Source organism: Morus notabilis, unplaced genomic scaffold (genome assembly GCF_000414095.1).
Source record: "Morus notabilis unplaced genomic scaffold, ASM41409v2 Scaffold689, whole genome shotgun sequence".
Taxonomy (NCBI): domain Eukaryota; kingdom Viridiplantae; phylum Streptophyta; class Magnoliopsida; order Rosales; family Moraceae; genus Morus; species Morus notabilis.
In genome coordinates, this window is record NW_010358342.1 from 248345 (window position 1) to 274232 (window position 25888).

At 33.4% G+C, this 25888-nt stretch overlaps 2 protein-coding genes across 2 annotated transcripts; one reads left to right on the forward strand and one right to left on the reverse strand.

The window, feature by feature from the left end:
* Positions 1-4644: 4644 nt before the first annotated feature.
* LOC21400455 (sphingosine-1-phosphate lyase) lies at positions 4645-9810 on the forward strand. Its single transcript, XM_024161850.1, has 15 exons — positions 4645-5000; positions 5116-5161; positions 5820-5971; positions 6104-6163; positions 6722-6946; positions 7036-7177; positions 7354-7404; positions 7552-7643; positions 7936-8062; positions 8283-8298; positions 8612-8719; positions 8833-8887; positions 8987-9133; positions 9218-9296; positions 9451-9810. Exons 1-15 carry the CDS (start codon positions 4798-4800, stop codon positions 9571-9573), a joined length of 1626 nt encoding a protein of 541 aa, XP_024017618.1. The 5' UTR covers positions 4645-4797; the 3' UTR covers positions 9574-9810.
* Positions 9811-11879: 2069 nt separating this feature from the next.
* Positions 11880-15719, reverse strand: LOC21400456 (protein LAZY 1). Its single transcript, XM_024161875.1, has 5 exons — positions 15666-15719; positions 15543-15609; positions 13823-14667; positions 12723-13020; positions 11880-11943 (listed from the first exon to the last, which is right to left on the reverse strand). Exons 1-5 carry the CDS (start codon positions 15669-15671, stop codon positions 11924-11926), a joined length of 1236 nt encoding a protein of 411 aa, XP_024017643.1. The 5' UTR covers positions 15672-15719; the 3' UTR covers positions 11880-11923.
* Positions 15720-25888: the final 10169 nt, after the last annotated feature.

Below are 25888 nucleotides of genomic sequence, written 5' to 3' on the forward strand. Positions count from 1 at the left end.
TCCCTCAAAGACGAAACGTTTTGTCCTGGCCGGACAAAACCACGGAAAGCTTCGTTTAACACTCCTCATGGACGTAATGTTTCGCACTGAGCCGGACGAAACGACGAAAGCGTCATTTGGCGCTTTTCTATATACTAAAGAAGATTATTAAAATAATTCCGATCGCCAATTTGTCAAGTCCAGAAGATTCTCTACCTGTTCAGTGTATTTTGCACAAAAAAAAAAAAAAAAAGTCTCTGTGTACTGGGCCAGGAGTCGTCATTGAAATGGGCCGAAATGTTTGAGGCTTTAGATTATTTGAGGCCCAACTTTTTCTCAAGTCATACTTTGGGGCTTTGGGCCTGCTGTTCTTTATGGCCAGGGAAAGGAGACAAATAGCGTAGTGTGCATTTGTTGGATTTTTATCTTTGATTAATATTATTTTTAATCAAAAAATCATCTTAGTTAAAAGATATTAATTAAGAATAAATGATAAAAATTTCATACTCATGAACTTTAAGACTAAGTTTAATAATTTTTTATTGCGAGTAATCTTAATAAATACCCCTTGAAATGAGTCATGATATTTACCTTTTACTCTTAATTCATAACATTTTTAGTCAAATAATTACACTAACAATATCAAGAGTAAAGGTCTAGATTCATGCACTCTCAATGATAAATTCTCTATTTTTTAAAATAAATATCAATCAAAAAATATACAGGCTTTAAGGAAGCACATATCTGGACCTATTATTTCTCGACGAACTCACTGTCGTGAGCCTTAACTAATGTTACAAAGTACACTACAACAAACAAATTGTATGGGAATATATTCCTTGAATTTAATATCCGTTTTGAAAGAACATTCTTTGAATTTAGGGTGTGTTTAGTCGGAGGAAAGGAAAGCAATGAAATGGAATGGAATTCAAGTATGATGTTTAGTTGGATTTATAAAAATGAATGGACATTCAAAATGAATGATCGTTCTTCTATTTTAGGTGAATTACCATTCCTTTATCACATGAGAAGAATAGTCATTGTAACCTCTTTTTTTCATAATTACCCTTGAATATTATAATATAATTATAATATATTATATAGTAATTATATCTTATAATATGTAATATAATATATAATAAAAATATTATAATATAATATAGGTATAACAATATAATAATATGATATAATATAATATTGTTGTCATTATACCTCTAATATTATCTATTATATTATATTGCACATTATGATTAAAGTAATGTATTAATTATACTATATTTATTTAATATTTTATAACAATATATTATATTTTATATTGTAATGATATCTTATAATATAATATATGATAATATTACAATATAATATATACAATAATATAATATAGTTGTAATATTATAACAAATAATATCATAATTATATTAATAATTCTAATATTATTATTTTATTATATAATAAGATATTATAATTTAATATAACATAATTTATTATAATATAATATAGTTGTAATAGTGTAACAAATAATATAATAATTATATTATTATATTATTATATAATATGATAATGATATAATAATATATTAATATAATTATGTTCTATTATAATAATAATTTAATAATTAAATTTTAATAGAGTGTTATAGTTTTAATATTATTATATATTATAGTGTATTATACACATTATGTAGTCATAATGTATTAATTATAATATATTTGTTTAATATAACATAATAATAATTATATATTATATTGTAATTATATAAATTATATAATAGTATAATATAATATAGTTGTAATTTTTAGTTATATTATAATTGAAATATTATCATTTCTTATATAATTTTATCATATATTTTAAAATATTATAATCACATTAACCATTTTAATAATATTATTATAATCTATATCATATGTAACGCTATTCCCGAGTCAACAGCTAATGACTACGCCAACTCAAGAAAAACATTAACTTACTTTACTATATTACTACTTAAATAGAGAAATAATCTCTATATTAAGAATAATCCTCGAACAAATTCTTAAATTTACAAATTACATAACTTAAGATCTCTTAACTTAAACTCGTCATGGGACTTGAACCGCAGAACTTAAAGACCTCTTAACACCGCTCTTGCTTAATTAACTGAAACTTCTACTGGGAGCTTACCTACATCACAAGAACTATATGAGCTAAAGCTCAGTAAGTAAACTGTAAAATAATTTCCACTTTGAAAATAATTTTCTTTAATCTTTTAGGGCCCTTATGTCTAACATTCATCTTGTGTTATTAGAACTTCTTTGTCTTCTATTTGGTGGACCCTGTCTTGGAATCTCTTGTTCCTCAAGGATTTCACCATTTTACTAACTGAGTCAGTTTGTAATCAACACGAGATTCATATCATATTATGAAAACTAAAACACTTTATAAGTCTCATGAAAACACATCAAATATATATAAATTGACAATTTGCATAAACTGAAAACTTTCATGTACTACTGTTCAAGTAATGCAGTAGAAAGTCTACTTATAAATTTACTGGTGGAGAGGAAAATTCTTCTCTCAATTTTCTCTCTCTTTCTTTTTGTCTTTCTATTTTCTCTTTCTCTCTATCTCGCAAACTTTCTCTCTCTAGCTTCTTCTATATGAAGGATGGAATGAATCCATCACCTATTTATAGTATGCCATCTTACATTCTAGCCCTCAGATCAAAGCTTATGCGGATAGCTCCTAGCCATTGATTCCATATCTCATATCTACCTTTAGATCACAAGTGTTTGGCTAAATATTGGCCATTGATCAAATTCCAAGTATCCATATACTTGACAAGTGTCTTTCAAAACACAATTTGAACTTTTCTTCTTTCCTCATCTTGACAAGTGTCCACTGAGAAGAAAATTTAAACTTTTCTTCTTTCCTTATCTCGACACGTGTCCACTTAGAAGAAAATTTGAACTTTTCTTCTTTCCTAATATCGACAAGTGTCCACTTAGAAGAAATTTTGAACTTTTATTCTTTCCTAATCTTGACAAGTGTCCACTTAGAAGAAATTTTGAACTTTTATTCTTTCCTAATCTCGACAAGTGTCAACTTAGAATAAAATTTAAACTTTTATTCTTTCCTAATCTCGACAAGTGTCAACTTAGAATAAAATTTAAACTTTTATTCTTTCCTAATCTCGCCAAGTGTCTACTTAGAAGAAAATTTAAACTTTTATTCTTTCCTAATCTCGACATGTGAATTCTTTTGCATCTATATGTTATTTGATAAGGCGGGTGTTACATCATAATTATATAATAAATAGTTTAATTATATTAATATATAAAATATTAGTGTTATCTATATAACATAAGGGTAATTTTGTCAACATAAAAATATTCATGTTTCATTCCATAGTATTTCTAAAATTACAACAAAATAAATGAATCAAATTTCTTTTCCATTCAATTCCATTACCATTCATATTCCCATTACCATTACTATTCCCCCATTGCAACGAAATACACCCTTAATAAGTTTATATGCGAACGAAAAATTCTTCACCCGGACCAAGATATCGTGGTTTACACATTCTGTTTTGCCCTTTTTACTATTTGTCCTTTAGGATTAAGCTTAAAGCCCGTTTGAAAAGTATACTCAAATCATAATTCTTAATTCTAATGTTTAAAATTTAAAATTTTTTATGAGAGTCAAAACACTATAGTATAATCAATAATTTAAATTTGAATATATGAAACAAACGAGCCCTCGCTTCCCAGTAAATTTGATAAAATTCTGACAAAATTGACACTTGATTTCTTTATGGTCCTTAGTGAAAGTCATTTTTGTTTTCTTTTTTGGGTGCAAATAACAAAAGAAAGCAATTGAGAACTTCAAATATTGTTTTTCTCTTCAAAATAAAAAGAAGTTTCGTTTTTGCTCTTTTTACTTTAAGCATTATTGTTCAGTTTTATGGAGAGTAAAGTTCAGTTTTATGGAGAGTAAAGTCGACATGAAAAGAGAAAATTATTTAACTTATTTTTTAGAGTATATGAGTATGAATTTTTATCCATTATTTATTTTAAAAAAAAAATATAATTATTTAATTAAAAAAATATATTACTTAAAAGTATAAAATATTTATATTTTTTTTCTCGCAACGATGATAGGCCCACACAACCTCCGTGGGGCCCACCCAATTTTCTGCGAAATTGGCTCCATTGGATGAGCATTTTTACTACTACTTTATTTTTATTTTTGGACCTCTTTCTTTTCTTTTTTTTTTTTTTTTTAACCAAAATTTGGTTTCTTTTGCTCTCATAATTTTTCTTTCTTTCTTTCTTTCTTTCTTTCTTTGAGTGACGACCTTCTTATGACTGTTACCGGAATGCAATCGTCGTTTTAAGCTTACACCTCAGCCATAGCTGCTTTCGAAAAATATCTTTTCTTTTCTTTTCATTATCTTTTCGCAAAAGCCAAAAAAAATTCCACTAGGCAAAAAGCTGGCACAAGATTATCTATATTAAAAAAAAAAAACGCAAAAAACGATTGATTTATAAATTAAAATCATAAAATTAAAATATTTTTAATTTATATATATTTTTTATAAAAAAATATTATAATAAATTATAAATAATAATTCAAATTAGAATATATTCTCCAACTAAACAACCTTAGTTTCTACCCAACAAACCAACCTAAACACATCACAAATATCACAACGCCAAACGAGGCTTCATCGAAGAGCAAAAGAAATAAACTTTTTTATAATCATATATTACTACAAACATTTCTCTCTTCTTCTTCTTCTTCTTCTTCTTCTGGTGTTTGTTTTGTTTGGCAGCCATGGATTATTCCTCTATGAAGTCGTTCTTGCTTGGCGTCAGAAACTCGGCGAATTCACGCTTATCTCAATACGAGCCTCTGGTTCTTGTCATTTCTCCGCTCCCCGCTCTCGCCGTCGCTTGGATCGTCCAGTCGGCTCTTCGCGTCGTTTGCGAGAGAGGACTCAAAGCCAGCGTCTTGGCGCTTCTCATGAGCTTCGTCAAGTAAATTTTCTCGGATAATGTTTTTGTTTCGTGCCGATTTAGTGTTTGTTTGGAAAATTTGAGGTCAATTATCCATTTTTCGTTTGATTTTCCCCCCCTTTTCGCTTTGGAACAGATTGATTCCTGGCGTACAGGGCTATATTGACGCGGAGAAACAGAAGGTCGGACTTCGTCTATTTTCGTTTCTGAATTTAGTTTTTCTACGCTATTATATGCCTTGTAGTTTTGCTTTATATATATGTATGTATATCTATATCTATATGTGTGTATTTTGGACAACAGATGAAATGAGATGGAAAGAGAAGACACATTTATTGCGTGACTGCGAAATTCAATGAGAATTTTTTCTTCGGGTTTCTCGGGATTAGCGTTTTCCGAGACTGGCATGGAATGTTTATTTGCTTAGAGGTTGTTGATGTGGGGCTTCAAATTAGACGGGCCATGGTGTTTGGACTTTGGAGTGATGGAGCTTTGAAGTTGGAGTTTCTAGCACTACCTTTTGTGCTTTTTTATTGCTTGGAAATAGTTGACTTGTGTTAAGTCCAGTCCATAACTTGATAATATATTTGCAACATTGTTTTCTAGAGCGTTAAACTTTAGAAAGATGATTAATTTTATTTGCACTTCTCTTCTGGTTGCTGGAATTCGTGAAAAATCCAAATATTTTGTTCTTTTTTTTCTTTTTTCTTTTTGGCTGGATAAAGTCCAAATAGTTGCTCAATTCAATCTTGTTAATTTTTTACTAATTTCTTTCAAGTTGTTTATTTGAAAATAAGGGTTGGATTGATATTCTCGATTTCTTCTCTTCCGAACGAACAGGTTGTGGATCAGTTAAATTCTGGTGGTCAATCTAAAAGAGTAGCTTGGAGGACCGAGTTGCCTAGTGTAGGCTTAGGAGCAGAAGTCCTAGAAATAATGAAGATTGAGAAAACAAAAGATCCGGTTTGGCAAGGCAAATGCTCTGGTACAGTGTATGTTCTGTTTTCATTTGCATTGGAATTACATAAACTCAAGTAAATGATACTAAAGAAGTTTATTTGTTTGTTTGTTTGTTTTTTTCTTTTTTTTCTGCTTTGAATTTCAACTTTTTAGTTATTTTGCAGTTATGTTGGAGGAAGCGAATGCGAAGGACACTTTTCTGTGCTGAACGAGGCATGTTCAATGTTAGTAAGACTAGTATACCAATGATAAGAAATGTATTTCACTGGATCTTCTGTTATTATTCCCATTCTTTCTGGGTTTCACCATTACCGTACTATTTTTCTTTTGGGCTTCTGCTTAACACTAGTTTACTTGGATTTTAGTAAGTGAAACGGGATATATAGGGGGGCTGAAGTGAAAAAGGAAAGAATACTACTTTCTCGCATCAATATTCTCCTTCCTCTCCTATTCATTGACTTTGGGGTGTGAAGATATTAATTTAGACTACGGATTTTCTATTAAAATAGTTGGAGACTTGGAGTTAGATAGAACACTGAGAGTAATTTTTTTCTGTTGTACTTCTAGAATCATGTCTTCCACTGGTATGTTGTTATATGGAACATTTTGAGCTAATTAACCATCATTTTCCGTGTGCACAAGAAAGTGTGTTAATAGTGCTTTTGTTTTCTTCATAGCTTCAGTTGCCGGGTTTCAGGGCAGCTTTGATATGATTGGTTACTCAAGTCCCTGCCATTGTACGTGCATTTCCTCTTGTCTGAACTTGTTTAATCTTCATTCAGGTTTGCACATACCAATCCGTTGCATTCAGATGTATTCCAAAGTGTAGTGCGATTTGAAGCAGAAGTGGTTGCCATGACAGCTGCATTACTTGGCGGTAAAGATAAGTCTTCTGGACGACAAATATGTGGAAATATGACCTCAGGAGGAACTGAGAGTATACTATTAGCTATGAAATCATCACGTGACTATATGAAGTCCAAGAAAGGAATAACAAGACCTGAAATGTATGATCATTGTGATAACTTGGCTTTTGTATGTTTTATGTTCAATTATCTCATAGTTTTAAAATGAAAAAATTTCTTCCCAAGCACAGAATAATACCCGAATCTGCACATTCTGCATATGACAAAGCTGCACAATATTTTAACATCAAGTTGTGGCGTGTCCCTGTGAATAAAGAGTTTCAAGCTGATGTCAAGGCGATTAGAAGATATGTCAATCGAAACACCATTTTGGTATTTTCTTTGTCCTACTACTTTGTTTTTCTTGCATTATTTTTTATATAAGGATAACGAGTCTGTTTTTCCATTCTCACCGAGAAGATAAAGAATTCATGGGCAACGCTGAATTCCCATCTAAAGATCACGCTCACCTGGTGTAATGTAACTTAGCAGATTCTTTTATATTGCAGATTGTTGGATCTGCACCTGGTTACCCTCATGGAATCATTGACCCTATTGAGGTAAGTGACCTTCTGCTCTTATTTTTCAGTTGGGGAAGGGGGTGAGAGCATAGTAAGGGAGGCATATGGTTACAACTTATTAATATGAATCTAATTTATCTATGGACGAATTTTTAATTGTGGAAAATTTGGAAACATCTTTTGCAGGAGCTTGGTGAATTAGCTTCTAGCTATGGGATATGTCTACATGTCGACCTCTGCCTTGGTGGCTTTGTATTACCTTTTGCTCGTAAACTTGGGTACATCTTCTGAATTCTTTTTGAGCTGACTGATTCTAGCTGCAAAAAACTAGTTTTTCCAGGCTATTCTAAAAGGATTTATTTGATTGAATTCTGTCTGTTGAGAATATTTTCCACTATCGTCTCTGCACTCTCTTGACCTTGCCGCTTGCTCATTATTGCTTGTATATCGTATATATCATCTGAGTTATCTGGATCAGCATTACTTGCAAAGTGTTAATGTATTGCATGTTGCCATGTGTGTCTGGAAATTTTCCTCACTGTAATTCATGATGATAATTTTTATTTTCAGGTATCCTATTCCACCTTTTGACTTTTCTGTCAAAGGAGTGACCTCTATATCAGCCGATGTGCATAAATATGGGCTGGCTCCTAAAGGAAGCAGTGTGGTTTTATACAGAAATCATGACATTAGAAAGGTAAAACTTTGGTTTTTGGTTGAATCCTCAACGTAATCTCTTCCAATATTGATATGCAGGCCTGTTTTATGCCACTCTTTTACTTTTTCAAATTTTAAATTAAATAAAAATTGTTTGGCTTAGTTCCCTTATAAGTTACTTGATATAAGTAGAGCCTAATGTGCTTTCCTATTCATGGCGTTCTGGTTGATGGGAACTTTACCTTTCTACTTTTGAGCAGCATCAATTTGTTGCTGGTAAGTTACTTTTCTCGATTCATATTTCGGTTTTTTTTTTTACTTGGCTAGAAGGGGAAAAGAAATAAAAGATTAATAATTAAACATTCCTTTAACTTGGACAAAAAGACTTGTGTTGCTCTTTTTCCTTCACTCTGAATTCATCACTTCTAAAACTGGAGAGAACAAATTAAAAATAACCAAAAGAGAGCTGAGAAGAAAGATTTTTAAGATGGAAAATCAAGAATAGACGCATATATGTGATTGGATAGGCTATTTATGATTTTGGTCTAATGGAGTTTCATTTCCCTCTTGTTTACATTTCGTGATGTAGTTACTGAGTGGTCAGGTGGGCTATACGTGTCTCCTAGCATGGCTGGAAGCAGGCCTGGTAGTTTAGTTGCCGGTGCTTGGGCGGCTATGATGTCTTTGGGAGAAGAAGGTGAAAAATATACTTATTTGTAGGGAGAAAACAACATCCAATTATATTTTTGTTTGTTGCAAATGCTTTATCCATAAACTCATTGTTTATCCTTGGCATTTTGATATTCATAGGGTACTTGGAGAATACAAAGCAAATCATGGACGTGTCAAAGAGAATACAGAAAGGGTACACCATGTTCACTTTTCTTCCTTTCAAGTTTTTTTTCTTGCTTGGAGGTGAACCTGAAGATGCAATTTTCGGTTTTTATTGCCTACTCGTGTGCAGCGTAAAGGAAATTCCAGAGTTGTTCATCATTGGCAGGCCAGACATGACAATTGTTGCATTTGGATCAGAGGTTGTCGACATATTTGAGGTGAACGACATATTGACATCTAAAGGCTGGCATTTAAATGCACTTCAGAGACCCAACAGGTGGACTCTCTCTCTTAAATATGTTTATGAAAACAGACTGCTTAGAACTAAATACTGAATTTTTACTTTTGTGACTTGAATCAGCATTCATATATGCGTAACCCTTCAACATGTACCAGTTGTTGAGGAATTCCTTAGAGACTTGAAGGAATCAGTTAATACGGTACGTAGTTTCTGAGCTACCAAAAAAAAAAAAAAAAACTGTTTAGATTAGAACTGGGTCCTATAAACTAACAAACAAAGCCATTATAGTTTATAAGGCTGATCTAGGGGCACAAACATGAAGTGCTCATATTCTGTTTATTGCATACTTTCAGGTGAAAGAAAATCCGGGTCCCATAAATGGAGGGCTAGCTCCCGTATATGGCGCAGCAGGGAGAATGCCAGACAGAGGGATGGTTCAGGAATTGCTGGTAAACTACATGGATAGTGCGTGCTAGAGGCATTCCGTTTGCCTTTGGGTCGAGCTCTGATTTTTATATCTATCATTTATTATGTTTTGCACCTTTATTACCTAATTCATAAGTTAAGCTTTGAATTAATAAACCTTTCATTATTGATAAGATTCTCAAAACTGTGAATTACATTTTCTATGATGAAATTTATATATAAGCTTGTCATAACTGTTGTTCTTGACAAAGGTATTAGAAATGATAGGTAAATGCTACATCGCTTGTGCAGACATACCATGAAAAAAAAAAAAAAAAAAAAAAAAAAAAAAAAGGGGTCCTTACAAATCAACTGAAAAGTGAAAGAGCTGATAAGCTCTACAGGAAAAAGGTCTCTGCACTTGTGTAAGGATCTATTGTCGTCGTTTTGCAAAATCATTGTCGTTTTTTTTCCAAGCAATGGTTTTCAATAATTTGTCGCTTTTCCTGTGATTGACTTTTCCATAACGAACGGTTATTCATTGATATTGTTATTTAATTTTAGTTGTCGTTTCTTTAGGTCACATTCGTTTTCTTTTTTGTCATCCTCCCTAGTGCGCTGTCGTTTGATATCTTGTCGTGGTGTCATCTCGTGCTGTTCTTCAATCTTTTCTCGTTTTTACTGTTTGTGTCGTTTCTTTAGCGATCATCATTTTTTCAAGGCAATAATTCGTCGTTTATACTGAAGTGTTTCTTTAACCTTCCTGTCGTTTCTTAAAGCTAGCGCGGCTTATTTATTTATTTTCACGTTGTTTTTACATTTGTCTCTGTTGCACATCATTCTGTTACTTTTATTTGTTTCCAGTTTCGTTATACATTCTATTGTTGTTTCTTTAGCGTGTCTTCTCTAATTAAGGTCGATGTCGTTTTCCCTTTCATGTAATTTAGTAGCTTTGTTCTCGTGTATCACTTGGTGTCGTTTTCCAAGAGACTATCATCACTTTTCCTTTCAACGTCCTTACAAAGTTCCAGGCGTTTTCTATGTGCTGTCGTCCCCCCTCCCGTTGACTGTTATTTCTTGATGCTATTGTCAAATCATGGGCTCTCGTCATTTTGGGGTACGCCGTCGTTTTCCATATTTTTTTGTCGTTTGTAGCTTTGATGTTGTTTATATAAAGATTGTCGTTTTCTATTTATATGTGGTTTGTCGTTAAATGTTTTGCTAGTTTGTTATTGTGCTGTCGTTTCTTTCACTCAGCGTCGTGCCTGAGGTTATGTCGTTTAGTATTTGTGATCGTTTCGGCGGTCATTCAACTTCCTCTAAGGAGACGTTTGTTTCCTATATTCGTCTCTGATTCTGAATCATGATTCATGATTCTTTATAGTATTTTTTCTCACAAAAAATATACGTAAAATGAAAATAAGTCTGAATTATGATTCTGAATACATAAACTAAACGTCATCTAAGTTGTTTTAAACCGCTTCTTTATCTTTACGTTAGTCGATGTAAGTTGGATTTTTTGTTTTGTTTTGTTCTTTTTTTTTTTTTTTCCCGAACGATTATTTATGGGTATGCAATGGATAAAGTTTTGGCTGGTTTTTTGCAGAGACAAGAGTGGTAGAGCACAAACATTTTAAACAGTCAATTTTACCTTTATTCAAAATTTTCCCCCCTTTGCGTTCAATTTAGGGTCTATTAGCTAAGTTACGGTCGTATATATGCTTATTGAGTGCATGTCTACTCTCTCTCTCTCCTTGTAGTTTTGTGTGAGTGCTGCTTTTTCCCTTTCTTCGATCGAGAGCAGTGATACTGACAAGGAACAACTAAAGGAGCTTTTGAGCCCTAAACAACGATAACTTAAATTAACAAGTGTGTAGGTTTTTTTTTTTTTTTTTTTTTTTTTTTTTTTTTTTTTTTTTTGAAATAAAGGTAGATGAAAACCAAAATCGCTTGCAAAAGTGTTTTGACCAATAAATTAGATATATAAATAAAGCACATTTCTTTTTGCTTTTTTCAGAAAATATAAACGTCTTTAACACGGATATTGATAGTAGATAACAGTAGGAGTAAGAGAAAAGAAAGAAAAATACTAAATTGATATAAAGAAAGAGTAGAAGGAGAAGAAGAAGACGAAGAATTAAAATACTTGAGATTCTATATAGATGACATTTAAAAGTTCATATTGATAACTGTTCTTGAATATAAGACGAGTTTAGAACTATAAGAGACTTTTACATTGACCACTCAGATAACCAGTTTCATAAGAGGAGTACCTCTTGTTATTTATTTATTCCACTCCAGCTCACACAACAACTCAGATAGTAACGGTAACATTTCTCAACAAGAAAAATTTTACAAGCATGACATTTCTTCTTACTAATCAAGAACTTAGAAGACAACTTGCTTTCCTCTGCATGCAGTTCAGAGCTCCAAGACTAGGTCTACAATAAACACAACAAAAAGAAAAATAAAAAATATCAGCTTAGTCATTGTAGGAACATAGTGAAAATTATGCTAGTGTACATGTTTGATATTTTGGAATTTGAATCATACCAATTACTAGGAAAGCATAGATAATCATGATGGGTATTTATTAAATATCATCTTTATAATATTTAATGAATCTAAATTATTATAGTTGTCATTATTACATTAGTAAGTATTTAAAGTGCTCTAAATATAATTTATTACATGAATAATGACGAATCAGATATTATATTAGTTAATATTAAAAATAAATTAATATATAGTTGAGACCTCTATTAAGTTCTCATAATAGATAATTAGTTTGGCATCCAATTAAAACGATGTTCAATATATGTTGTATAAAAACAACAACAATAACAAGCCTTAATTCTAACTTAATTAGGTCAGCTATATGGATTTCACTTTTTCACACGGCTCTGTTCGAAATTAAACTTTCCTGAAGGCCTAGATCTAGAATGTCTTTCCTAACGACTTCGGTCTACGTAATTCTTGGTCTACCCCTCCCTCTCCTAGTATTAGGTATAAGAATGTCCTCTCAAATACGAACTGGTGCTTCTAGCGGTCTACGTTGGACATGTCTGAACCACCTCAAGCCGCATTTGCACACCTTATCTTTTATTGGTGCTACACATACTTTACTACGAATATATAAAAACACCCAAAATTTTTGTTTTTCCTAATTATATATAACTAAGAAGGTGAAACATATATAATAACAATTATTAGGTCTTACAGTCTGCATCAGTTTTGATCCATTGCTCCCTGTTCCCGTTAGAGTCAATGCTGCCAAATGTGAATTGGGGTGGGTTTGACTGGCTTCTGTAGCGCCGTATTTTCTGCTTCAGAAAGAGAGCTCTCTGAGGACATAATATGATATCCTCATGATCTGGGTGAACTTGTCCTCCATTGTTGCCAGCACCGCCATATTCATGTGTCGTTTTCTTCTTCTGTTCATTCTTTTGTCGCTTACTAGACTTCAACACAGTTGCTGAGGTCTCAGGGTGAACTTTCCTGTGGAACATATGGAGTATCTACAACCAAACACATCGATCATTAAACCAAACTCAACAAAATACAAATTTGTCTCTGTTGCATTTATATAAGTAAGGAGTACACATGCTTACAAAAAAAAATAATAATAATAATAAATAAAGATATAAGGCTGACTTAAAAGGGATGTTCGTGCCAGTTTAAAGTAGAAAATCATGAATCAAATCTTATAATATGTTAATTTATTTTTTGATCAGTTCAGTCCCGTTTAAGATATTTAAGGAGAATTAAAACCAATTCAACATAATATAAAATTTTACTTAAGAATTTTAATCAATTCGGCTTGTTTGACAGTTCGAAATTTCCAAAACTACTAACTTAATTATTTAAAAAAAAAAAAAAAAAGGAAACCAAACCAATTAAAATAGAGAAAATAAAAATAAAACTCAATCAATACGCTCTCTCTCCTAAACTGACCTACGTGAAGGAGATAATAAACAATCATGTAAGTTTTGCAATTGCTTGATAACAAGGTACGTAAATTTTGCAATTCTATTTGTTTTGAGAAGGCTTAAACTTTTCAGTTTAGAATAGAGTCAAATGTGAACTTTCGGTTATATAGTCTGGAGAGGGTTTTAACTTCTGGAGAGGGTTTTAACATTTTGGAACACAGCGTCAAAATATTATGCCATAAAACACTCCATTTCAACTTTTTTGGGACAAAACAGGGTCCATGGACAAGTGTCAATTCAGGATTTACATGCATGTTTGAGTAGTAATACGGTTTTATTATATCATTTTCCTATAGTAAGTAAACCATATTGTGAGTGTGGCCATACATACCTTGTGCAGTTTAGTTTCTGTCGGAGCCGGATCACCTGGTCCACCACCACCCGCAGTAGTAGTAGTACCTCCTGTTCGAGAAGAAGCATGTAGCATTTTCTTCTTAAGCTTCTTCTTCATCATGTTCATGGCGGATTTGTCACCTTCCTTTTCCGACCTCATCATCTTCTCCTGATGAATCATATCCTTGTCGTTTTTCCCTCCACCACCATTACTCTCCTCCACAACTTTGCTTCTCTGAAAAAGCTCGCCAAGAGATGTCCTGTGCTCCTTCTTGGCCTGCACAACCGTCGTTGTCGTTTCCGACAACTCGATCGCGGACCCGAAAAGGTAACCTTGTAGGGGACAAACAGCGGTAGTATTCCCGTCCTGATCAGCCTTGCCACTGAGCGTTATGATGCTTCCATGGCTGCTCCTTCCATTACTGACATGGCTGTTCCTTCCGGAAGAGTACTCGTTGAAGCCGTCGTCCGGTGCTTCGGCCGACAAAACTTTCTCCAATTCATCGTTGATGAGCTTCAGTTCGTTCTCGGTCACCTCGGTCTCCTTCTCGGTGATGTTCTCGACGGAGATCGAGAAAGTTGGTGTCGCGGGGTGGTCGGTGATGTTGATCTGGTCGTTTGATCCGAGGGTTCCGATTGCGAGAAAGCCGTGGAAGAGGTCGGAGATTGCGTCGGATGATTCCTCGTGATCTTCGTAGTCTTCTTGATCTTCTAGACCATTGAAGGATTTTCGGAGGTTGTTGTTGTTGTTGTAATTGTCTCTCTGGACTTGTTTCAAGGGTCTGGTGGTATTGCCATAGTTTGGTTTTGTGAAGTATTGTTGATCATCAATTGATGATTGTCCTGAAAAACGAAAATACTTGAGGCATTAGGCATAAATTTTACTTCTGGAAAGAAAGAAAGAAAAACTAACGTGTTACGATTAATTGAATATATATATATATATATGGAAAGAGGAAGCAATTCTGAAAATTGTTTTTAAGAATAAAAAGGAACAGTAGAAGGCTGAGTAAGAAAGTGAAAGGTAAATTTTACTTTAGGAAAAATATTGCATATAATAGAACAATTAGGAGCAACTAATGACAATTAAATTAGAAGCTATAAGCAAAGGTTAGTTAGTAAATGGATTATATTTTTAAAAAGCAAAAAAAAAAAATTGTATGCAAAATATAACAAATCTAATACTGTTTTTAGATTGATTTATAATTTCATTGCATCGGAGTGAGAATAACTAAAGAACTACTAATTAGTTAGAAAACAAGAATAATCACAAGAATGGCTATTTGTCTACTTAAGGCCTAAGGTAACTTGAATGATATATAGCAAAACTAAAGTTAATAACTAAAGAAAGTGACTATAATATTTGATCATATCTAACAGGAACACCATATGGGTATGTTTCTATCTAGAATATATTATTAAATTTGTTCTTATCTATTTTGCATTGGGTTCTTAAGGATAAGTCTGTTTCTTATTTCTTTTTCCTCTTTTTTTTATATTTTTTTTATTTTTAATGGAGTTCTACTCTGAAATGATTCTTTAAGAAATATAGAAAAGTTCAATCAGCCATTTTAGTTTGCTACCATGTTACATCTGATTTACACGCAAGAACATGGTCGTAAAGATGACTTAATTTGACGAGCATTTTTTCACTGATCTTCACTTTGGAAAAACAAATTAATCACCAAATTAAGAAGTATCTAACACCTCAGTCTTACCAATGACAAGAGCTTTAAGAGCTTCATTGGTATTCTGGCGAAACTTTCGATGCATCCAGCAGAGTAACTGCACCAAAAAGAAACAAAATGACGATAAACAAATATATATATATATATATATACCTTCATCTTGTTGTTGTATCAAGAGAAAAACTTCAGAGAGAGAGATTTGATCACTTTGGTTAGTGAGAAAGGAGTATAGAGATAAAGAGAGCTTCTTGGGCTATGGTTGGTCAGAGTGCAATTTATGAAAAAGATGTCAAATTCTTCCTAAAGAGGTCCTCTATACAATCATACAATAAGATCAAGTCAAGTTGGCCAAATTAATGTCTAGTGAGACCTGGACCCCCCCAAGATTTTGACTATTCCACCACTCATGCACATGATTTAGTCCGAAGATGAATATAGGATTTGGAGATGTTTTGTTACATAATTGATCGCATTAATTGTTACATTAATATATGCTTTAGCATGATAATTCTATGATAGAATAAGAAAAAAAAACCTATCGATATTGTTTAGCACTGTCATAAAATTTAATTAAAAAAATATGTTTTGATATGTTTCTTCAGTATTAACAATTTTTTTTTTTTTTTTTTTTTCATATCGTATAACAGAATCTCAATTATAATACATACTTGTCATGGTTTTGTATGGTATCTTATAGTGAGATACAATTAAACACGTTTCTTATAATTAAATGAATTGTCATGAGTTGAAGCCTTTTCTATTCTTATAACATGTTCATGCACATGTACTTTCTGCTTAGCAGGATTCAGGAGATGTGTCGCATTATATGCAATAATATTAATTCATATATTGTTACATTTTCCAAAGTATTTGGTGAGAAGGACCCCACATACAACAATATGGAGACTGTAGGGAATATCTCGTCAGAAACCATGGGGTCAAACATAATCCGACAATGATTTAGATCTTCCATAAACTTATAAGAAAGGCTCTTGGATTTCGGTTGGTCCATCTCTTAGTGTGAATTATTTATAAGGGTGGTTCTATTTATACTCTCTTTTTTATTCTCCACACTCCCTTAAATTAATTTTTTTATTATATAAAGCTCTTTAATAAAATGACAAAAAAGGACAATAGACTTAATTATTAAGTTATATTATAAAAAAAAATTAATAGTCCTTTTTTTTTTCCTCTCTATACACACCTTACATATTATATTCTTAAATCATAAACTATTTCTATTTAAAAAATACATAGCAAATAATTTTTACTTTTTAATGACTATTCTAAAAAATTACATGGAGGTAGATTAATTTTCTTTTACTATTTGTTATATGTAGATTTTTTTACTTTTTGTTTTTCATTTTGTATTCATATTTGTTGCTAATCAATTTTTTGAGCTAATTGTTTCACTTTTTCTTTTTAATTTTTAAAATGCCAGACTACGGGGTTTTTCTACTTTTTTTTTTTTTTTTTTTTTTTTTCCAAATCCTTCTTGTCCTCATAAGATAGTATCTTACTGCATTTTTGTCTGCTATCGGGTTTGATCAATATTCAATGAATATAATGCAACTCAATTGACATTTTTATTTTTTTCATTTACCTTTTCATTTATTTATTTTTTCCATTTTTTCCCTATTGAACTTAAAAATAAATAAATAAACTCTCCACTCCTAAAGTTTCAACAAAATAAAAATATAAAGATATAACACTAAAGTAATAAATTAGTTTATGTATAATGTGTAGTTAGAAGATGGTGTGGAGAGTAAAGAGGTGGGTGTGAAGAGAAAAAAATAAGTGTAAATAAAATTATCCTTAATAATTCTATGAAAATAATTCGGCGTAAAAAGAAAATTTAATTATTTAAAAATTATGTGGAGTGTGTAGAGAGTAAAATGGAAAGTGTGAATAGAACCACCCTATTTATAATCCAAACTACCTTATCTAATGGAGACCATGATAATATTTAATATTCTTTTGATAAATATCTTTGTATTTGGCTCTCATGTAATAAATAAACCTATCATTTTCTTAAATATTTGCAGTCAACTTGCCCTTCTATAGAGCAATTGGACGCTTTTGAACTATGCTTTTAGTAGACCAGCTGTGATGAAAAACTTATAAAACATTAATCAATAATTATTAGTGTAATTATTGCAGGGCTGACAATTCGTGTTTGCGTATCGTGTTCGGGCTGACACGATTACGGCACGACACGATTATAGTGAACACGAACACGACACGATTAATAAACGTGTCAGAACCCCAAACACGAACACGAAACGCTAATAACATGGTTAACACGACACGACACGTGAACACGATTACTAAACGTGCCGTGATGGGCCGACACGAAAAAAACACGTTTATGACCCAACTAGCAAAAATAGTGGAATTTTATATTGTATTCAAAACTATATTAATTGACTACTTAATATAAAATCATGCATAATAGCCAACACACATTAAAATATCCAAATATCAAACACACACATATATATATGATACTACTAGATTATCAAGTATATATGTTTCAAAACATACAAATTACCAAACATCCAAAGAAGTTTGAAAACATAGCCAAGTACATTTAAATAAGTTTGAAAACATAACCAAACATTTGAATGTTTAAGTGCATAAAACATAAAATAAATATAGGAAAATGTCTTCTTTGAGCCTTGAGGTTAAATGCCCAACTACGCTCTAAAAACCAAAATTAGTTTCAAGAGACTGAGTCAGAAGTAGGGTTTTGTCTAAAATATATATATATATATATATATATATTGTTGGCTAGATAAGGTCTTTGTATTTGAATTTAAATAAAATAGAGGATAAATGGTTTATCATTAGAGATAAGGTTTCTTAGGTTAGAGTTTATCTTTAGAGTTTATCTTTAATTATGATAGTTTCTTTTAGGAAGATAAGGTTTCTTCCTTAGCCTATTTATTCTTATTTTTTACTATTCCAAAAATAATAGAAGACAGTTTCTTTCTAGAAAATTTACACATATATATAGGCTTAATAAACGGGCCGGGCCGTGTCGGCCCGATAACGACCCATATAACTAAACGGGTTAAGCATGTTAAACGGACTGGCACGAATCCAACCCATTTATTTTCGTGTTATTCGTGCCAGCCCGTTAACGACTCAATTAATAATCGTGCGGTCCAAACCTAATTATCTCGTGTCATTTTCGTGTCATTTCATCGTGTCGTGTCTAAAATTACCGGCCCTAAATTATTGTACTAGTTACATTAATGCAAATTAATTCATAATTACCACTCTAGCAATGAATAATCCATTAAACATAAGCTCTAATTATGTTCTGTCGTTTAACTAGAGCAAGATTTTGTATAGCTTTAGGCCTCGTTCACTTCGCGGATTTGAGTTTTCAATTCGAGCTGAGATGTGACATTTTCTGAGAGCTTTTCACTGTAGCAGAAAAAGTTAGATGTGATATTTTCTGAAAATTTTTTACTGTAGAAACCTAAAACTGAAAACTCGAATCGTTAAAATGAACGAGGCCTTAGTGGCCTCCATGTTCTCTGTCTCTCTCTCGTTGAAATGAATGAGGCCTTAGTCCTCCATGTTCTCTCTCTCTCCCCCCACCCCCTCCCCCCCTGTTTTTTCTTTTCTTCTAAATGCTGTGTGATGGTAAAGTTTCCACATGGGGTGATCTAGTTCTTTCTCATTATTATGAGCCACTCATTTTCCTTCCTCCATATTTAATTTATGTAGCAATCATTATCATCAAAATATATCTTCGAACAACTGTTGGCTTTACACACCTAATGTGTCCCACGAGCATCTTTACGAGTAAGAGGATATTGAGAAAAGGGTTGTAGGCTTAGAGACAAGTTGACAACGTGACAGAACTATATTTGATAAGAAGAAACTGTTTTATGAATTATGAAATTTCTGTAAAAGTGAATCTGCGTGATAAAATACTCAACTTATACTATACAATTATGCATCGTCAAATCATATTAAAATCGCTTTCATTAAAATAAAAAAAGAGTATCTCACGTTAAAAATCTATTGGTGATGTTGTAGAAAAACCAAGGTACTTAATATCAAACAAAAAAACAAAGGTATTACATCTTACGTTATAAAATGTTTCGTTTCATTCCCTTGAATGTTTCATTAACATTTTATCTCTTACTGATCGATGTTAAGTTTTCTTGTATTGTGAGCTCATTCGAGTGTATTAGTGTTTATATCTCTTTGATTTGAAAAACATCTTCCTTAAAATAAAAAAATTGATTCAAATTCTTTGTAATCAATAAAAGAATGATAAGAACGATTATTTCATTACACGGTTATTAAGATTACTTCATGTGATCTATTTTGACTTTGGAGGCCTGTTTTTGCATCACAAATAGCGTAAGTCTATAACTAAGCCTTGTCAACTCCTGATAAGGACCTGTTTTCATAAGGTTATTATCTCAAAAGGTGAGTAAATGAATAATGATAAACTACAATTTTCACCAAAAAAAAAAAAAAAAGAAGATTTCTGATAAGCTTCTTATCCATAATTTCAATAATCTTACTTCTTGAAAAGTTCAGATTAGTTTTCACGTTGATAATGATTTTCATAATAAAGGACAGATATAAAATAGAAAATATATATACATAACTGCACTGCTTTTCCATCAAACAAGATAGCGTTTGATATCTCACTTTTTCATGTTAATTGATTAGATTTATAAGTGGGTAGAGGAGACACATATATCTATTAAAACTGGGAAACGGACCATAATAAACACTGGTGGAGATTCTGATGTTGAAGCATATAATGATACAGTAATATAATTAAAAAGATCAAATTAGTCTATTATATGGCCGTGTCAGACTGTTTAAATATCACAAAAGTGGCACCGTGCATGCACAGTTTACACGTCAAAAAGAGTAACAAAAACCTTAAAAAGAATCGATCTTTCTTTGACATGTCTTAATAAAATGTGTCGTGTTACTAATAATATCTCCATTAATATTATTCTTGTAATCCAAATAACAGAAAAGTTAAATTACTGATTAATGTTTGTAAATTTATAAGGCTCTTCGAGTGGCTTACTTTATAATATTGAAGATCAGAAATTAATTTTCATACCTGAATTAATTAATGCTTCTACATGACCTGGGATTTATTTATTTATTTAGTGCTCGTGTGTGGTGTGTGACAGATTCTATTATACTACTTGTTTTACGTTTCCAATGTGAAGAATGACTTTCTACGTATGATAATTGATAATTTATTCTCCATTTTATTCACATCAAATAATTCTTTAATGATTGTAATTTCCACAGTTATATAGAATAGTCCTAAATCATGACACAATCTCCATGGACTTTTGTTTCCTGTATCTATATGTGTGATAATTATACCTTATAGATCTTATACTTCAGTTTGATTTTTCAGGACCCCTATAGTCTATAGAATAGATCTCTCTCTCTCTCTAAAATAGGAAGGGACATGTATGGGTGGTTTTAGTATCGTACTGATGCAGTGATCGATGCCATTAACATCTAAAATAGGAAGTGATATGTATGGGTGGGTGATGCCATTAACAGGCTTTCGGGCTTTGAAGGAGACACCTGAAGTACGTTCATCCCCGTTAGACCCTTTGTGTCGTTAATTCACTTTTTTGAAGAATTGCTCGTTAACCCCACAGTGATACGTTTACAGGTTGTCCACTACTAGTACTACTGCATCATATATCTATATATGTGTGTGTGTGTTGGTAGGATTCTTTTTTAAATATTATATATGCTGGGGGTCATGTTTGTTTGTCTTAATGCCTGAACCTTTGATCTCCTAGCCACTTTAGGGCCCAAGTGGGTCTTGTGGGGGGCATATATGTGAAGATTTTTGCTGGCATCAACACTATTATTATTGCACAAAATAAGTACCCTTAAAGAATCTAGATCACCACCTGCACATTCAGTATTGTCGGCTGAATTAATATTGAGTTCATATTTGGGGTGGTGCTTTTTCATCCTCACATTATATGTATGGTCCTCAATCGATACACTTTTATCTTGATATATGAAACACCACCATACTCAATAGTAGTGCAGATCATCTCTACCAATAATCCAGAAACTCGCTTTTCGAAATTCATCAGCGGATCGCAAATGTGTCGATATCAACAGTACCATTATTTGGACGGATCATTTCTTTTTAGTACGTGGTTATGTGAGAACTGTTAGAAAGATCCTAACACCAGCTCAAAGATTCACTCAGACACAAGAATACTTTTAAAGAAAAAACACAAAAAGATTTTACCGAGGTTCGGATTCAACGAATCCTACATCCCCGTTGGGCTCACTTGTGAGAAACCCTTCCACTAACAGAGAATCAATTACACCCTCAAACCTCACCTCTCTCAGAGATTACAAGAAGAAACAACCCAGAACCAAGAACCAAAAACTATACATCAGAGATTCAACCACAACCGTGGATCTTAGGAAAAATACCCAGTGAGTAAATCACTCTCATTACCTAGATTTTTCCCAGTACACAAATGTACCCAGATCTCTCAACTTTACTCAGTTTCTCTCTCTTGTTTCTCTCTCTAGAAAAAACCATAGCAGAGGAAGATGAACTTTTCTAGAATCCTCCCATCTGCCGAGGAAACAGCTGTATATACTAGAGTTCTCTCTCAACCGACTGTGGCTGAGCCACGCGTCACACGCTGAGTGGTCCTTCTAATACTACACTGCGTTTTGGCAAGTGACTGAATAACCAAAACGGCAGACGACATGTTGTAATCAATTCTCCTTGTCATTTTTCCAGGAATTAGACCTCACAACATTCCACCTTAATTTCTGGAAGAATGACAGTATCAAAATATCCCTGAGCATCTCGCAAGTTCATTGCCCTGACTTGATTTGATCAAGTCTTGCCAATGCTAAGCAAGTCCAGGCACTTCTGGAACTTGCTTGCAGTGACAACCTTAGTAGCCATGTCTGACGGGTTTTCATATGTGCTGATCTTCTCAAGTTCTATGGACCCTTCTTCAACCTTTTCCCTTATGAAGTGGTGCCGTACATCAACGTGCTTTGTCTTTTCGTGATACACTGGATTCTTGTAGAGATGAATTACTGATTGACTATCAGAATGAATCACATCAACTCCTTTCAATAGTTTCACCTCATTTAACAGACCCTGAAGCCAAATAGCTTCTTTGAATCCTTCTGCTCTAGCTATGTATTCTGCTTCGGTGCTTGATAAGGCAACTACGGATTGTAGTTGTGACTTCCAGCTAACGCAGTTTCCTCCTAGCGTCATTACATAGGCTGAAGTAGACCTTCTTTTGTCTAGATCCCCTGCAAAATCAGAATCTACAAAGCCTTCCAAGTTCAAGAGGTTAGAACTTTGTTTATAAACCAAACCATAGTTCAATGTACTATTAACATACTTCAAAACCCATTTTAGTGCTATCCAATGTTCTTGTCCAGGATTAGACATGTATTTGCACAAAATACTTACTGCATAGGCTAAATCAGGTCTGTGCAAATCATGGCATACATTAATAACCCTACAACACTAGAATACGGAATCTTGGCCAGTTTAAGTTTTTCTTCTTCAGTTTCTGGAGATTGTTTTGCAGAAAGTTTAAAATGGCCAGCCAAGGGTACTCTAACAGGTTTAGATTAATGCATAGAGAATTTTTGGACAACTTTTCTTAAATACTTTTCCTGAGATAGATATAAAAGTTTCTGTTTTCGGTTTCTTTTAATATCAATTCCTAAAATTCTCTTTGCATAACCTAAATCCTTCGTATCAAATTCAGCACTTAGCATTTTCTTGGCTTCCTCAATTCTTGCTAAGTTCTTACTGGCAATCAGCATATCATCTACATAAAGTAGAAGATAGACTGTATTGTCAGTATTTGTTTCCATAAAATATAAACAGGAGTCATATTGACTTCTACTAAAGCCTGCTTTAATCATGTGTTGATCAAATTGCTTATACCATTGTCTAGGGGATTGTTTCAGCCCATACAACAATTTTTTCAACAAACAGACTTTATGTTCACTACCTTTTACCTCAAAACCCAGTGGTTGATTCATGTAGATTGTCTCCATGAGGTCGCCATGTAGAAAAACAGTCTTCACGTCCATTTGCTCTAGATGCATATCCCTGTAGGCAACTATTGAGAGGATTGTTCTTATTGTCTTATATTTCACGACTGGAGAGAATACTTCATTGTAGTCAATCCCCTTAACTTGAGTGAAGCCCTTTGCAACCAGCCTTGCCTTGTACCTCCTAGGTTCTTGAGATGTGGATCCTTCCTTAATTTTAAAAATCTATTTGCAATCCACTGCCTTTTGTTTCTTTGGCTTGTCCACGAGAGCCCATGTGTTATTTTTCATCAATGAGTGCATCTCTTCCTTCATGGTTGCCAACCATTTGTTGGCATGTTTGCTGTTGACTGCTTCCTCATATGATTTGGGTTCTGTTGACTCTATTTCCCCTGCCATATTCAGTGCATAAGCAATTAGGTTTCCACCATCATACCTTTTTGGTGGTCTAATTGTTCTCCTATGCCTGTCTCGAGTCAGCATGTATTATGACATGTTCTCTAGCGGTTACTGAGCGTGTTGAGTGGTGGTTTCCTGCGTGGCAGCTTGTGGCTCTCTAGTGGGGTGGTGGTTCTCTTCAGTTTCAACTTCATCAACTTGTTGTCTAGAGTCTCTTTGTTGTTCCACCTCAAATTGGAGGTCTGGGCTTAAAGTTGTACCTGCATTTAATGGAGGAGAGCCAGCAGTATCCTTTTTCTTTTTCAAGTAAGGCATGTCATGTTCATTAAAGATCACATCTCGGCTGTTAATTATTTTGAAGTGGGGGCCTTCTTGAACACATAGTCTATACCTTTTGACTCCCTCAGGGTAGCCTAAAAATATGCATTTTATTGATCTGGGATCTAGCTTCCCTTCTCTTTGGCGTGCATAGGCTGCACAACCAAAGACCCTAAGAATGTTTAGGTTTGGTGGTTTTCCAGTCCAACACTCTTCAAGTGTTTTAAGTTCAATAGGCTTACAGGGGCTCCTATTGATTAGATAGCAGGCTGTGGTTACAACTTCCCCCCAGAATTTCTTTCCTAAACCTGATCCAAAGAGCATACACCTAACACATTCCATTAGAGTTCTATTCATTCTTTCGGCTATCCTGTTTTGTTGTGGAGTCTTTCTAACCGTTCTATGTCTCAGGATTCCATTATCTTTATAGAACTCGGTAAAGGTTTCATGACAAAATTCCATACCATTATATGTCCTAAGGGCTTTTAGTTTCTTGCCAGTTTGGTTTTCTACCAAAGTTTTCCAATATTTAAATTTAGTAAAACATTCATCTTTGGTTTTTAATAGAAAAAACCCACACTTTCCTGGAATAATCATCAACGATGGAAAGAAAGTACTTGGCATTGCCTTGTGTTGGTGTTGATTCTGGCCCCTAGAGGTTAGCATGAACATAGTCCAATGAGGACTTTGCTCTGAATGTTGAAGCAGCAAATTTAAGTCGGTGCTGCTTTCCCAAGACACACAGCTCGCAGAAGTCAAGCTGTTCTATTTTTCATTTGCCCAATAGTCCTTGTTTACCGAGTTCTTTTAGCCTCTTTTCACTAACATGCCCAATAGGCGTTTATGCCAAAGGTCAGCCTCTGAGTTCTCTTTAATTACAACGCTTGTTGAACCTGTCACTGCATGCCCTTCAAGCACATACAACCCATGTTGTTTCCTTCCTTTGAGTACAACTAGGGACCCTCTTAGGACCTTTAGGCTTCCACCTTCTGCTTTGTAAACATATCCAGAGTCATCAAGCGCCCCAAGGGAAATCAGGTTCCTCCGAAGCTCTGGAATATGTCTAACGTCTTTGAGCACATGTTGTGTTCCATTTGACAGTTTCACCACCACTGAACCAATCCCAACCACTGAACAAGAGTGGTTGTTTCCCATCAGGATTCTGCCACCATTACAGCCTTCATACTCAGTGAACCATTCTTTCATGGGACATATATGGTATGTACACCCTGAGTCCAATATCTATTCGTTCTCATTTTGATTAATCCCAACTGCCAACATTTTTTAGCTTTCATACCCATATTCTTGGCTAACCAGTGCAGCATCACCTTCACCTATTTTCTTTTCAGCCAGTTTTCTTTTCCAATCTTTACAAAATCTTTTGATGTGGCCTGGTTTATTACAATAAAAACATTTTCTTTGCCCATTTTTAGATTTTGATCTAGAGTTCTGTCTATATCCAGGCTTGGTTTGATCTCTCCTTTACGGTCTACTTCTGGAGAAGAGCCCTTCATCTTCACGGTTGTCTTTCTTAGAGGACATTTCAAACTTAAGTTTTAATTCTTTAGACC

What these genes read in the sequence shown, in the direction of transcription:
- LOC21400455 (XM_024161850.1), top strand. Translation starts at nt 4,798, where the DNA reads ATGGATTATTCCTCTATGAAGTCGTTCTTGCTTGGCGTCAGAAACTCG. An exon ending in TTGACGCGGAGAAACAGAAG is followed by an intron (nt 5,162 to 5,819) that starts GTCGGACTTCGT and finishes CCGAACGAACAG; the next exon opens with GTTGTGGATCAGTTAAATTC. An exon ending in GGAATAACAAGACCTGAAAT is followed by an intron (nt 6,947 to 7,035) that starts GTATGATCATTG and finishes TCCCAAGCACAG; the next exon opens with AATAATACCCGAATCTGCAC.
- LOC21400456 (XM_024161875.1), bottom strand. An exon ending in TCTTAAAGCTCTTGTCATTG is followed by an intron (nt 14,668 to 15,542) that starts GTAAGACTGAGG and finishes TTCGTTTTTCAG; the next exon opens with GACAATCATCAATTGATGAT. An exon ending in CAGAAACTAAACTGCACAAG is followed by an intron (nt 13,021 to 13,822) that starts GTATGTATGGCC and finishes GTTTGGTTGTAG; the next exon opens with ATACTCCATATGTTCCACAG.